The sequence below is a fragment of the Cornus florida genome, unplaced genomic scaffold (genome assembly GCF_030987335.1).
Source record: "Cornus florida cultivar Cherokee Brave unplaced genomic scaffold, ASM3098733v1 CherokeeBrave_3.0.0_Hap2_Chr02, whole genome shotgun sequence".
NCBI classification, from domain to species: domain Eukaryota; kingdom Viridiplantae; phylum Streptophyta; class Magnoliopsida; order Cornales; family Cornaceae; genus Cornus; species Cornus florida.
This window is the reverse complement of record NW_026775572.1, coordinates 20,797,856-20,810,819: the sequence shown is the minus strand read 5'-3', so window position 1 is coordinate 20,810,819 and position 12,964 is coordinate 20,797,856. Positions and strand designations below refer to the sequence as shown.

General features: G+C 23.1%; 1 protein-coding gene across 1 annotated transcript; it reads left to right on the top strand.

The window, feature by feature from the left end:
• Positions 1 to 142: 142 nt before the first annotated feature.
• Positions 143 to 11,745, top strand: LOC132294160 (serine carboxypeptidase-like 18). The gene is made up of 14 exons (XM_059791914.1): positions 143 to 380; positions 586 to 731; positions 1,905 to 1,981; positions 2,081 to 2,203; positions 3,066 to 3,168; positions 3,298 to 3,335; positions 3,545 to 3,646; positions 3,770 to 3,856; positions 3,980 to 4,138; positions 10,584 to 10,655; positions 10,784 to 10,905; positions 11,036 to 11,149; positions 11,260 to 11,314; positions 11,428 to 11,745. The coding sequence occupies exons 1-14, from the start codon at positions 181 to 183 to the stop codon at positions 11,509 to 11,511; spliced, it is 1,482 nt and encodes a 493-aa protein (XP_059647897.1). The 5' UTR covers positions 143 to 180; the 3' UTR covers positions 11,512 to 11,745.
• The last annotated feature ends 1,219 nt before the right edge of the window (positions 11,746 to 12,964 follow it).

Sequence of the window (12,964 nt, the reverse complement as noted above, 5' to 3'; positions counted from 1 at the left end):
TTTAATTTCTTTTTTTTTTTTTTTAATACGGCCGGAATAGGACCTTATTAAAAAAATAAATCAAATCACGAGACATGTGCCCTATATGTTGGTTGCCCTCATACGTAATTCGTGTCTATATATAATAATATGGACTCCTCATCTATGTATGTATCTCTAAGTTAAAGTCAGACCACATATATGGCATCACCAATGCAAGCATTTGGCCGACATTGCGTCAAAAATTTCTTTCAATATTACAATTGTTGTAGTAAAACGAATTCAACAATATTCTCATGTTTACTCCTCCTATTGCTTCTCTCTGCTACTGCAATTTCAAAGTCCATTATCAACACTCTGCCTGGCTATAAAGGTGATCTGCCCTTTAAGCTTGAAACAGGGTGAGTTATATATATATATGTACATGCACAAATATATATATATATATTTTTCTTCTGTCCATATTAGTAGTAGTTTTCCTTATTCTTTTTTTTTTTTTTTGAGCAATAATACATCATCAGAAGAATGCTGATAATTTTAAAAGGAGACTATATAATAATATATATTAAAATGTTGGTGTGCTATATATAAATACTTTGTATGTAGATATGTGAGCGTGGGGGAGTTGGACGATGTGCAGCTATTTTACTACTTCATCGAGTCAGAAGGCAGTCCAAAGGAGGACCCTCTTATGATTTGGCTCACTGGAGGACCTGGTTGTTCTGGTTTTAGTGGCATTGCTTATGAAACTGGTATTTTCTCATCCTAAATTTCCACTAGTTTAGGAGACAACGTGTGTACACACACACACACATTCTTCTGCATTTCTTTTGTGTCATCAAATATTTGAAGACAAAAGAGGTATAATATATAAATTAGTATGGGGAAGAGAGAGAAAAAAAATATAGTATGGGAAAAATGAAAATAGAAAATAGAAAAAGGATGAAGTAAATTAATTATGGCAACAGGCAAGTCACAAAAAAATAAAAAAATTGTAATCATGATATACATCACTGCTCACACATGACACATGCATACCAATTTTTCTCAACTAATGATAGAGAGTCCGACAATAAGACATTATCAAATTTAATAACGTTATTATGATGTCATCTTCCACTCATATAAATTAGTGGGATGCATCCAATTTTCAAATTATTTATCATTATTCAAATTTTTTTTATTCCGACCTAGTAATTTATAATCACTTGAGTCAACTCCTTAAATTGTACTATTTTTAATTTTTTTTTAATTATGAAGTAACATTGGATTTGGCAAGTCAGGAGGACTCATAATTGATAATTGTAAGCACATAGTGATTTTTTTCTAAAGAACTCATGTGTTTTTTTTTTTTTTTTTTTTTTTTTTGGGGTATTATTATTTAGTGATTTGATCAGGACTTTCTCCTATAGTATAAAAATTTACTCTTTGGTGTTAGCGAGAAGCTAGCAATGATGAAAAACAAAAAGAATCAAGAAATACGATATACGAAATGAAAACATAAATTAAAATCACACATTAAATTTAAATTAGAGATTTAAAAAATATAATGTGATTCAACTTATAATTTATGTATGAAAAAAAAAAAAAAAAAAAAAAAAAACCCTTATAATTTGTGAAGATGTTCACTAACTGGGACGATGGAGCCAAGGTGGGGGCAAAAATAAATTTTAGGAGCAATAATGTATTTTTTTATGGACCCCCATAATAAAAGCAGGACCCCCGTAATAAATAATGGGTCAACACATGTTTAAGACTTTTTTCTTTAGAAACACAATATCATATCAAAATAAGCAACTCATAATTGTATTCGACCTAATTGATATATATATGACTTTTTCTTTAGAAACACAATATCATATCAAAATAAGCAACTCATAATTGTATTCGACCAAATTGATATATATATATATACTTTTGTGCAGGTCCATTAAATTTTAACACACAGGATTTCAATGGAAATTTTCCAACATTTATATTGAACCCATATTCATGGACAAAGGTGTATCATTTCAACCCCAGTACTGCTTTTAATTTCATCCCTAATATATATATATATATATATCCTTCTTATCATGGCATTGGTAGAATAATATTTCAGGCGGCCAGCGTAATATTTTTAGATGCACCAGTTGGCACTGGATTTTCCTATGCTGACAACACAGAAAGTTACGCCATGGATGATGAAATGTCAGCCGCACAAATCTATGAATTTTTGAGAAAGGCAGGTCATGCACAAATTCTTAGATGATTAAGAGTCCTGATATAGCATCTGAAAGTTAAATGATTCTGATTGCATTTATGTGTGGGAGTTGACATTTATTATGATGGTAGATATCATTTCTCACTCACATAAAATAATATGATTTATAAGAAAGTATACAATATCCCAAAGGTATCCCTACCAATGGACACTAACGGTTTTTTTTTTAAAACAACTCATTAGAGCAAATTGAGAGTTTCCATAATTGTCCATTAATTAGGGTACCACGTGTAAGTGCTAGTGCCCTGAGGTATCATATATTTTATCGTGATTATTCTTTCAAGAATGAGATTATTATGTATACATAGAGTTTTAAACCTTTATTCATAATTTAATGAAGTCAATTCAGTCATAACGTTTCAAAAGAATGGCCAAAATATTAATGTAGATATGGAACAGTACTGTTTATTTGTCCAAGGTACTACTTCTTTACATTTAAGCACCAGTCTTGTGAAATGTATCACTTCTATGCATGTAAATACTTTTTATATATAGAGGTACCACTCTTGTTCACGCATATAACTTTTTTGTATAGGCCGTGTCATAAAAATGGTGTGAGCAGAAGAGAAGAGTGGTACCTAAAAAATAGTTTAGGCAAATGGATATTAACATTTTGGTCAAAAATCTGTCAAATACAGACTAAAAAAATCTGAAGGGTTTAACAGAGCTAGTGAGAGGGTGTGGCCTCCACCAACAATGATGTCTCTCTCAGTCGAATGGTTGGGATTTCAGTCTTCCATAAACATATATTGTTGCTACAATATATATATATTTATATAAAAAAATAAAAGTAATAAATTTTTATGTTGTGTTGTTACTGCAGTGGCTTAAGGATCATCCAATGTTCACGTCAAATGACTTTTATATGACTGGTGAATCATATTCCGGCATAACTATCCCCATCATTGTTCAAGAAATATATAAAGGTTTCTTATGCTATATCAAATAAAGTAGTTAATCTACAAATTTCATTTCATTATGTTTTGAAGATGATAGAAGAAAATACACATTTTTTTTTATTTTTTTTGGTTTTGTTTTTCATTTCCTTGTTACAGGAAATGAAGTTGGAAAAGAGCCGCTAATCAAGCTAAAAGTAAACATTCAATTTTTATTTTATTTTATTTTTATTTTTATTTTAAGAAATCACCAAGCATATAAAGTTACAAACTAACCGACCATGGATATGTTTATCGTATAATAAATAAACAAAATCCATATATATGGAGCCGAGCCTAATTTACATTGACTTATGATTTTGTAATTTGTGGTAGCTAGAATCTAAAGTTCTTTGAAATGACTCAGGGATACGTGCTTGCAAGCCCTCTAACTAGTGAACATGATGATAAAAATTCCAGAGTTGAATATGCTCACCGGCTGACACTTCTTTCAGATGGACTATATGAGGTGATTGCCCTTTCCTTTCTTCTTCTACATAAAAATACAATTAATTCCGTATGTTATTCATATTTTTTAAAAACAACTAAAAAACGATAGCAAGTTAAATTTAACTTATGATTTTTATTACAGTCGGTGAAGAGAAATTGTAATGCTGAGTACGTGAATGTGGATCCAAACAATGCCGATTGTGTGAAGGATCTTCAAATTGTCACAGAGGTGAGACAGATCGATCAATTACAACAACTTTTGACTGTTGGATACAAATATTTGAGAAAAGTTGCATTAAGCAATATATATTATTAACAATGGCTTGATATTGAACTTTTAATTGATATATAGTGCCTTGAAAAAGTAAATCTTCCACAAATTTTGGAACCTGAATGTTCTTTTACTTCCCCCAATTCAACTACTAAAATAAAATGGGAAAGAAGGTTGTTCGAAGAGGATCCAACAGACTTTCTTCTTTCATCTCCTCAACACTCTAAACTATGGTGCAGGGTAAGTACTCTCCTTCTCTATAGACTATACATATACACACACATATTAACATATAGTATACATATACACACACTCACTTCATACACACCGTTTGGCGTTGCAGCAGTTAGAGGGCTAAATTGTAGTACAAACTTTCCCTTGTATTAGTAGGGGTATTTTTGGCAATAAGGCCAAAAGAAACGCCCTTGGTTAGTTGGAAGAGCCTTTTTTTTAATAGAAGTAAACATAATAAATATATATATATATATATATATTAGGAAAAAACACTTGCGATGCACGTGGTGAATATTTTGTAACTTATAAAATTTTTGTTTTCATATTGATTAATAAAAATTTATTTTATATTAATAAATAAATGCTGAAATATTTTGAAATTGGCGATAGAGTTTAAGTTTCGTAAATTAATAAATTCTTTTATGTTTTTATATTAATACTGAAATATGTATATTTTATTTTTTATTAAATAATAATTTTTTATTTTAATAGTGAAATATTTGGGTTTTGCAAAGTAACAAATTTTTTTTTGGTAATTTGAATTTTATTAGGTAATTTGTAATTTGAATTTTATTAGATAATTTTAAATTTAGTATAATTTTTAATTTACAATAGAAATTCAATTATATTAATTTTTAATTAAATTTTAAAATAGAAATTCAATTATACTAATTATACATTAGATTGAAATTGATATAAAAATTTATTATATGGAGTTTGTGGTTTTTGGAAGACCCTAGGTTATATTTTATTTTCTTTAAATATGTAATTTGTGATAGAATTTTATAGAAATTATTTTATTTTATTTAGATATATCTTTGTAAAATTAGATTTTCTTTTATTAAAAAACTCATAAAAAAATAGATAAATACAAGGGTTATATACTTATATGTGATAGAGTTCTCTTTTTGTATTAATTAATAATATTTTTTATATTAAAAAATAAATACTGAAATGTTCAAATTCTTTAACATTTATATTTTATTTATATGTATTATTATATTATTATATATTTTATTTAAATATATCCTTATTTAATTAGATTTTATTTTATTAGAAAACTTATAATAAATAGATAAATACAGGTTATATGTGATAGAGTTTTAAAGAAAATAAAATACTTGTTTTGTGGTAAAATTTTGGTAATTTGTGTTAGAGTTTTATAAAAACTATTTAAAGATATCCTTATCTAATGTGATAGAGTTTCATTGCAAATAAAATAGGTAATTTATGGTACAATTTTATATAAATTATTTATTTTCTTTAAATATATATATCCTTGTCTAATTATATATATATATTTTTTTTATTAAAAAACTCATAATAAAAGATAATTTGTGGTAGAGTTTTAGAAAAATTATTTTATTTTTTATATCAATTATTAAATTATTTTATATTAATAATCCTTGTCTAGTTATATTATATTTTATTAAAAAATTCATAGTAAATACATAAATAGGTAATTGTTAATAGAATTTTTTATAAACTCTTTTAAAAAAATATTTTAGTCTATTTAAATATATCGTTGTCTAATTAGATTTCCTTCATAAAAAAACTCACAATAAATAGATAAAAACAAGTTATATGTGATAGAGTTTTAAATAAAATAAAATAGATCATATGTGGTAGAGTTTTATAGAAATTATTATATTTTCTGCAAATCTATTTATAATAAATAAATAAATAGATAATTTGTGTTACAATTTAATAGAAATTCTTTAAAAAATATTTTTTATATCAATTAATAAATATTTTTTTATATTAATAATTCTTGTCTAATTAGATTTCCTTTTATTAAAAAACACATAATAAATAAATAAATAGGTAATTTTTGTTAGAGTTTTACAGAAACTCTTTTCAAACCTCTTTTATATTAACTAATAAATATTTTTTTATCTTAATAATGCTTGTCTAATTAGATTTTCTTTTATTAAAAAAACTCATAATAAATAGATAAATAGGTAGTTTGTGATATAGTTTTATAGAAACTCTTTTTAGATCATTTAATAAATAATTATTTATATTAATATTAGTTGTCTAATTAGATCTCCTTTTATTAAAAAAATCACTTAATAAATAGAAAATTTGAGTTAAAATTTTATAGAAACTCTTTAAATATTATATCTTTTTCAATTGTGATAGAGTTTTATTTAAAATAAAATTTGTCATTTTGTGATAGAGTTTTATAAAAATTATTTTATTTTCTTTTAATATATCTTGTTTAATTAGATTTAATTTTATTAAAAAACTCATAATAAAAGTTAATTTATGGTAGAGTTTTAGAAAAATTATTTTATTTTATATATCAATTAATAAATATTTTTTATATTAATAATTCTAGTCTAATTAGATTTTCTTTTATTCAAAACTTCATAATAATAAATAGATAAATAGATTAACTTAAATTTTATTAGATAGATTTTACAGTTTGATTGACATTTTTTTTATATATATATAAAAACTATTTGCATATCAATTAATAAATATTTTTTTATAAAAATAGATAGTTAAATACTGAAACTCTTTGCACATGTAATAATACTACAGATAAAAACTTTTTTATATCAATTAATAAATATTTTTTTATATAAATAAATAAATACTTAAACACCTTGGCACAACTTCTGTAGTTTACTCAGAAAATTAGGTTTTCTTTTATTAAAAAATTTATAATAATAAATAGGTTAATTTGAATTTTATTAGGTAGATTTTAGAGTTTTATAGAAGTTTTTTTTCTATAAAAACTCTTTTCATATCAATTAATAAATATTTTTTTATATAAATAAATAAATACTGAAACACTGAAACTCATTCCACATTTAATAAATATTTTTTAAATAAATACTGAAACTTTAGATTTACTTTTATTAAAAAATTCATAATAATAAATAGATAAATAGGTTAATTTAAATTTTATTAGGTAGATTTTAGAGTTTTATAGAGTTTTTTTTTTTCTTTTATTATTATTATTTATATATAAAAACTCTTTACATATCAATTAATAAATATTTTTTATATAAATAAATAAATACTAAAATACTGAAACTCTTTACACATTTAATATATATATATATATATATATATATATTTTAAATATATCCTTGTCTAATTAAATTGAATTTTATTAAGAAATTCATAATAAAAGTTAATTTGTGATAGAGTTTGAGAAAAATTATTTTATTTTATATATCAATTAATAAGTATTTTTTATATTAATATTTCATGTCTAATTCAATTTTCTTTTATTAAAAAATTCATAATAATAAATAGATAAATAGGTTAATTTAAATTTTATTATATACATTTTGGAGTTTGATAGAGTTTTTTTTTTTTTTTTAATACTTTTCATATCAATTAATAAATATATATTTTTATAAATAGATAATTAAATACCGAAACTCTTTGCACATTTAATAGTAGTATAGATAAAATATTTTTTTATATTAATTAATAAATATTTTTTTATATAATTAAATAAATACTGAAATACTTTGGTACAACTTTTGTATTTTACTTTGAAACTTAGATTTTCTTTTATTAAAAAACTTTAATATGTAATACGTGTTAGAGTATTATAGAAAATATTTTTATAGAATATATTTTTAAACTCTTTTTACATGAATTATTAAATATTTTTATATTTTAATAATTGCTATCTAATTAGATTAGCTTTTATTAAAAAAAAAAAAACTCATAATAAAAGGTAATTTGTGGTAGAATTTTAGAAAAATTATTTTATTTTTTATATCAATTAAAAATATTTTTTATATTAATAATTCTTGTTTACTTAGTTTTTCTTTTATTAAAAAATTTATAATAAATAAATAGGTAATTTGTGTTACAGTTTAATATAAATCTTTTAAAAACTCTTTTTGTATCAATTAATAAATATTTTTTATTTTAATAATTATTGTCTAATTACATTTAGTTTCATTAAAAAACTAATAATAAATAAATAAATAGGTAATTTTTGTTAGAGTTTTTTAAAAACTCTTTTAAAACCTCTTTTTGTATCCGTTAATAAATAATTTTTATATTAATAATACTTGTTTAATTAGGTTTCTTTTTATTAAAAAACTCATAATAAATAAATAAACAGGTAATTTATGTTAGAGTTTTATAAAAACTCCGTTGATAGAGTTTTATGGAAAATAAAATAAGTAATTTGTAATAGAGTTTTATAGAAATTATTTTATTTTCCTTAAATATATACCTGTCTAATTAGATTTAATTTTATTAAGAAACTCATAGTAGAGTTATATAAAAATTATTTTCTTTTATATATCAATTAGTAAATATTTTTTATATTAATAATTCTTGTCTAATTAGATTTATTTTATTAAAAATTTGATAATAATAAATAGATAAATGGGTTAATTTAAATTTTATTATGTATAATTTAGTGTTTTATCGTATTATTTAATAAATATTTTTTTGCATAAATAAATAAATACGGAAACTCTTCACACATATAATAATAGTATAGATAAAAACTTTTTTATATCAATTAATAAATATTTTTTTATATAAATAAATAAATATTGAAATACTTAAACTCTTTGACAGAGTTTCTATATTTTACTCTGTAATTCAACTCTTTTTATATCAATTAATAAATATTTTTTTATATAAATAAATAAATACTAAAATTCTTTGGCAGAACTTCTGTATTTTACTTTGCAATTCTAAATTTCTAGAATTCTCAATTTCTGTACCCCTTCCTCCTTCCTCCATGCCTCTATTTATAGGCTTCTTGGATGAATAGGATAATGACATGTGTCCTTTTCTGATAATGACATAATCATAACTTGGCTGGGCCGGTTATATTGTGATAATTATCCATAAAAAATAACTAAAAATAAGATTTTTATATAGAATATGATTGATTTTATTAGGTAATTTTTAGATTTTTATAAAAATTATAATTATTTATAAAAAATAAATCTAAAAATAAGAGTTTTATATAGTATGTGATTGGTTTTATTAGGTAAATTAGATTTTCTTTTATTAAAAAACTTGTAATAAATAAATAAATAGGTAATTTGTGTTAGAGTTTAATATAAACTCTTTTAAAAACTCTTTTTATATCAATTAATAAATATTTTTAATTTTAATAATTCTTGTCTAATTAGATTTAATTTAGTAAAAAAAACTCAAAATAAATAGATAAATAGGTAATTTGTGTTTTAAAAAATCTTTAAAAACCTTATTTTGTATCAGTTAATAAATAATTTTTTATATTAATAATACTTGTCTAATTAGGTTTCCTTTTATTAAAAAACTCATGATAAATTGATAAATTTGTAATTTTTGTTAGAGTTTTATACAAACTCTTTAAATATATCTTTGTTGATAGAGTTTTATTGATAATAAAATAGGTAATTTGTAATAGAGTTTTATTGAAATTATTTTATTTTCTTTAAATATATACTTGTCTAATTAGTTTTAATTTTATTAAGATAGTCATACGAAAAGCTAATTTGTGGTAGAGTTTTATAAAAATTATTTTATTTTATATATCAATTAATAAATATTTTTTATATTAATAAATTTTGTTTAATTAGATTTTCTTTTATTAAAAATGAATAATAATAAATAGATAAATAGGTTAATTTAAATTTTATTATGTAGATTTTACTATTTTATAGATTTTTTTTTTTTCAGTAAAAACTCTTTTCATATCATTTAATAAATATTTTTTTATATAAATAAATAATGAAACTTTTTACATATCTAATAATAATATAGATAAAAACCCTTTTTATATCATCAATTAATAAATAGTTTTTTATATAAATAAATAAATACTGAAAACTCTTGACAGAACTTTTGTATTTTTCTCTAAAATTCAACTTAATTAATAAATATTTTTTATATAAATAAATAAATACTGAAATACTGAATCTCTTTGGCAGAGTTTCTGTATTTTACTCTGGAATTCTGGATTTTTAAAATTCTCAATTTCTGTACCCCTTCTTCCTTCCTCCATGCCTCTATTTATAGGCTTCTTGGATGAATAGGATGATGACATGTGTCATTTTCTGATAATGACATAATCATAATTGGGCCGGACCGGTTATATTCTGATAATTATTTATAAAAAATAACTAAAAATAAGAGTTTTATATAGAATGTGATTGATTTTATTATGTAATTTTTAGAATTTTATAGAAACTATTTTTACAAAAACTATTTTTGTATCAATTAATAAATATTTTTTTATATAAATAAATAAATACTGAAATACTAAAACACTAAAACACTTTGCACATTTAATAATAGTATAGATATAGATATATATATTGCAAAACTTAGTTGTGAAGGGGAATTTAATGCTATTCGCCCAATGAAGTGTGAAGTCTGGTTCAATAATATTTTTAAATAAAAAAAATTAAATAGGCTCATAAACACATTCATAATTGTGTAATAAATTGTTGTAACTTTACTGTAGAACTATAATTACGCGCTCTCTTACATGTGGGCAAATGATAAGAGTGTCCAACAGGCTCTCGGAGTTCGTGAGGTATGTATATGACATTGATTATATAAATCACAAATTAATATAAGCTTATAAAAAATAAAAATAAAAAAGTAATGTCAACCATATATATATATATATATATATTAATTTGTATGATGGCAATAAAACAGGGAACAGTAAAAGAATGGTTGAGATGTAACAAGGACTTGGCCTACACAAAAACAGTATCTAGTAGTCTTGCTTATCATCAATACCTCCTTTATAATACAAATTATCGAGCTCTAATTTACAGGTAATATATATATATATATATATATATATATATATATATATATATATATATATATCAACTTAATTTATGTTTAGCTAGTTTGTCGTGTGGCTATGTACTTAACTTATGTGAAATTTACTTCATATCACAGTGGCGATCACGACATGAATATTCCATATCTAAGTACACATGCATGGATCAATTCTCTCAATCTATCTATCAGTCAAGATTGGAAACCCTGGTTTGTTGATGCTCAAGTTGCAGGGTTGGTTACGAATTTGAGCTACTCCTGTTAATTTAATTAATTTGTTGAACTTTTTAAAATTGATTTATAATATCTTGCAATTAATTATGGTATTAATTATTCAACTGTAGATACTCAATGAAATATTACTATCATGGATACCATTTGACATATGCAACTGTGAAGGTAAGAAAATCACACACACACTGTTTAATTATGTGTATGTATTCAAAAGAGAAAAATGTGATGGAAAAGTTTAATAATTGTGTTTGTTTGTCTTTTTCTCTTGATTTGCACAGGGAGGGGGTCACACAGCTTCAGAGTATAAGCCAAAAGAATGCCTTGCCATGCTTTATAGGTGGCTTGCTTATTATCCCCTCTAGTCATCTACTAGTATTTAAAGTGTCAATTGAGTACTCATATGAGCTATATGTCTTCCCTTGACTTTTTGCCAAAAATACCCATTACAAAGTCAAGGGGTTTTAAAATTGGGCCAACCAAAAGTTTCTTATTGTAATGTTTATTTGTTTCATTATCTTTAATTTTTGTTGGTAGGGTTATGATACTCAATGTACTTCAAACACTATCCAAATATTATTATTGTAATTGGTTTAAAAGTTTTTTTTTTTAATTTAAAGCAATTTGGTTGTTGGTACTGGGCTTAACGGAGCCTATCATGCAAATGAGCCCAAAAATAATATAATAAAAAAATATTTAAATATAAAAAAATCTTTTTTTCTTTTGAAGGGAGTAGATATAAACAAATTATTGTTACCATATAAATTATTGTCTAACATAATATATAAATTGATATTATAAGTACTTGTATTTATTGCAATAATTTTTTTAAAAAAGTTATTTATTACCATAAATTTACATGATATATAACTTTGCATTGACTTTTAATTATAGAAATTGTGGCCTGAATGTCAGACATATACTACTATATATATTAGGCCCTTCCAAAATGGAGGCCCTTGGTCGCCTTCCTAGGGCCGGCCCTCTTCAAGCCAGAGAACTTGTGTTAGTTTAGAAATCAGTGGACAACTAGAAAAGGTTAAATCGGTAAAATGGGTAAAGAAGTTATTTTTGTCATTAAATATTTTTAAGGTTAAAATCATAAAAAAAAAAAAAAGCCCATTAAATGAGTTATGAAATGTCAAATTTGACCTTTCTATTTAATATTAAATTAAAAATTATAACTATTATTTTAAAGGGACACAATTAACATTAAATAATATTACTATAAAGGGGCATTTTTATAATTTTAAAATAATAATTATATCTTTTATAAACCCTTGATAAGTTTTGTTAGTTTAGATTTTTTTTTTTGTATTCTAGTGGGATTTTATGCCCGATTTTAAAAGTAGAAGAGGTTTTATGATTTTAACCTTATTTTTTATATGGCACATGCTTTGCATGCACATGTTGTAACGGCTAAAAAGAGAGTTCTATTTCCAACTCAAGCTTAGATTTCAATTAGAATACCGGTTACACACTGACTTTATCATATAAATATTGTGTAACACATTGGACTTTTTGCAATTTGTAAATTATTCTCATTCTTTTATGTGCTTAAAATGCACATCATTCTCGGACTAAAATAATAGTACTACGAAGAAGATATTCATCTATATATTTTCTTACTTCTTCCGTTTTTAAAATAGTTGTCCATCTAATTTGTGAGTCACAACTTAAAAGGTAAATAACTATTTTGAGATTAACTGAGTACATAATAACACTATTGATCAATGGACCTCTTCAAATGTGGAGATTGAGTATTGAAACCTTAGTAAAGGCATAATATATAAATGATGTGAAAGTTGAGTATTTGAA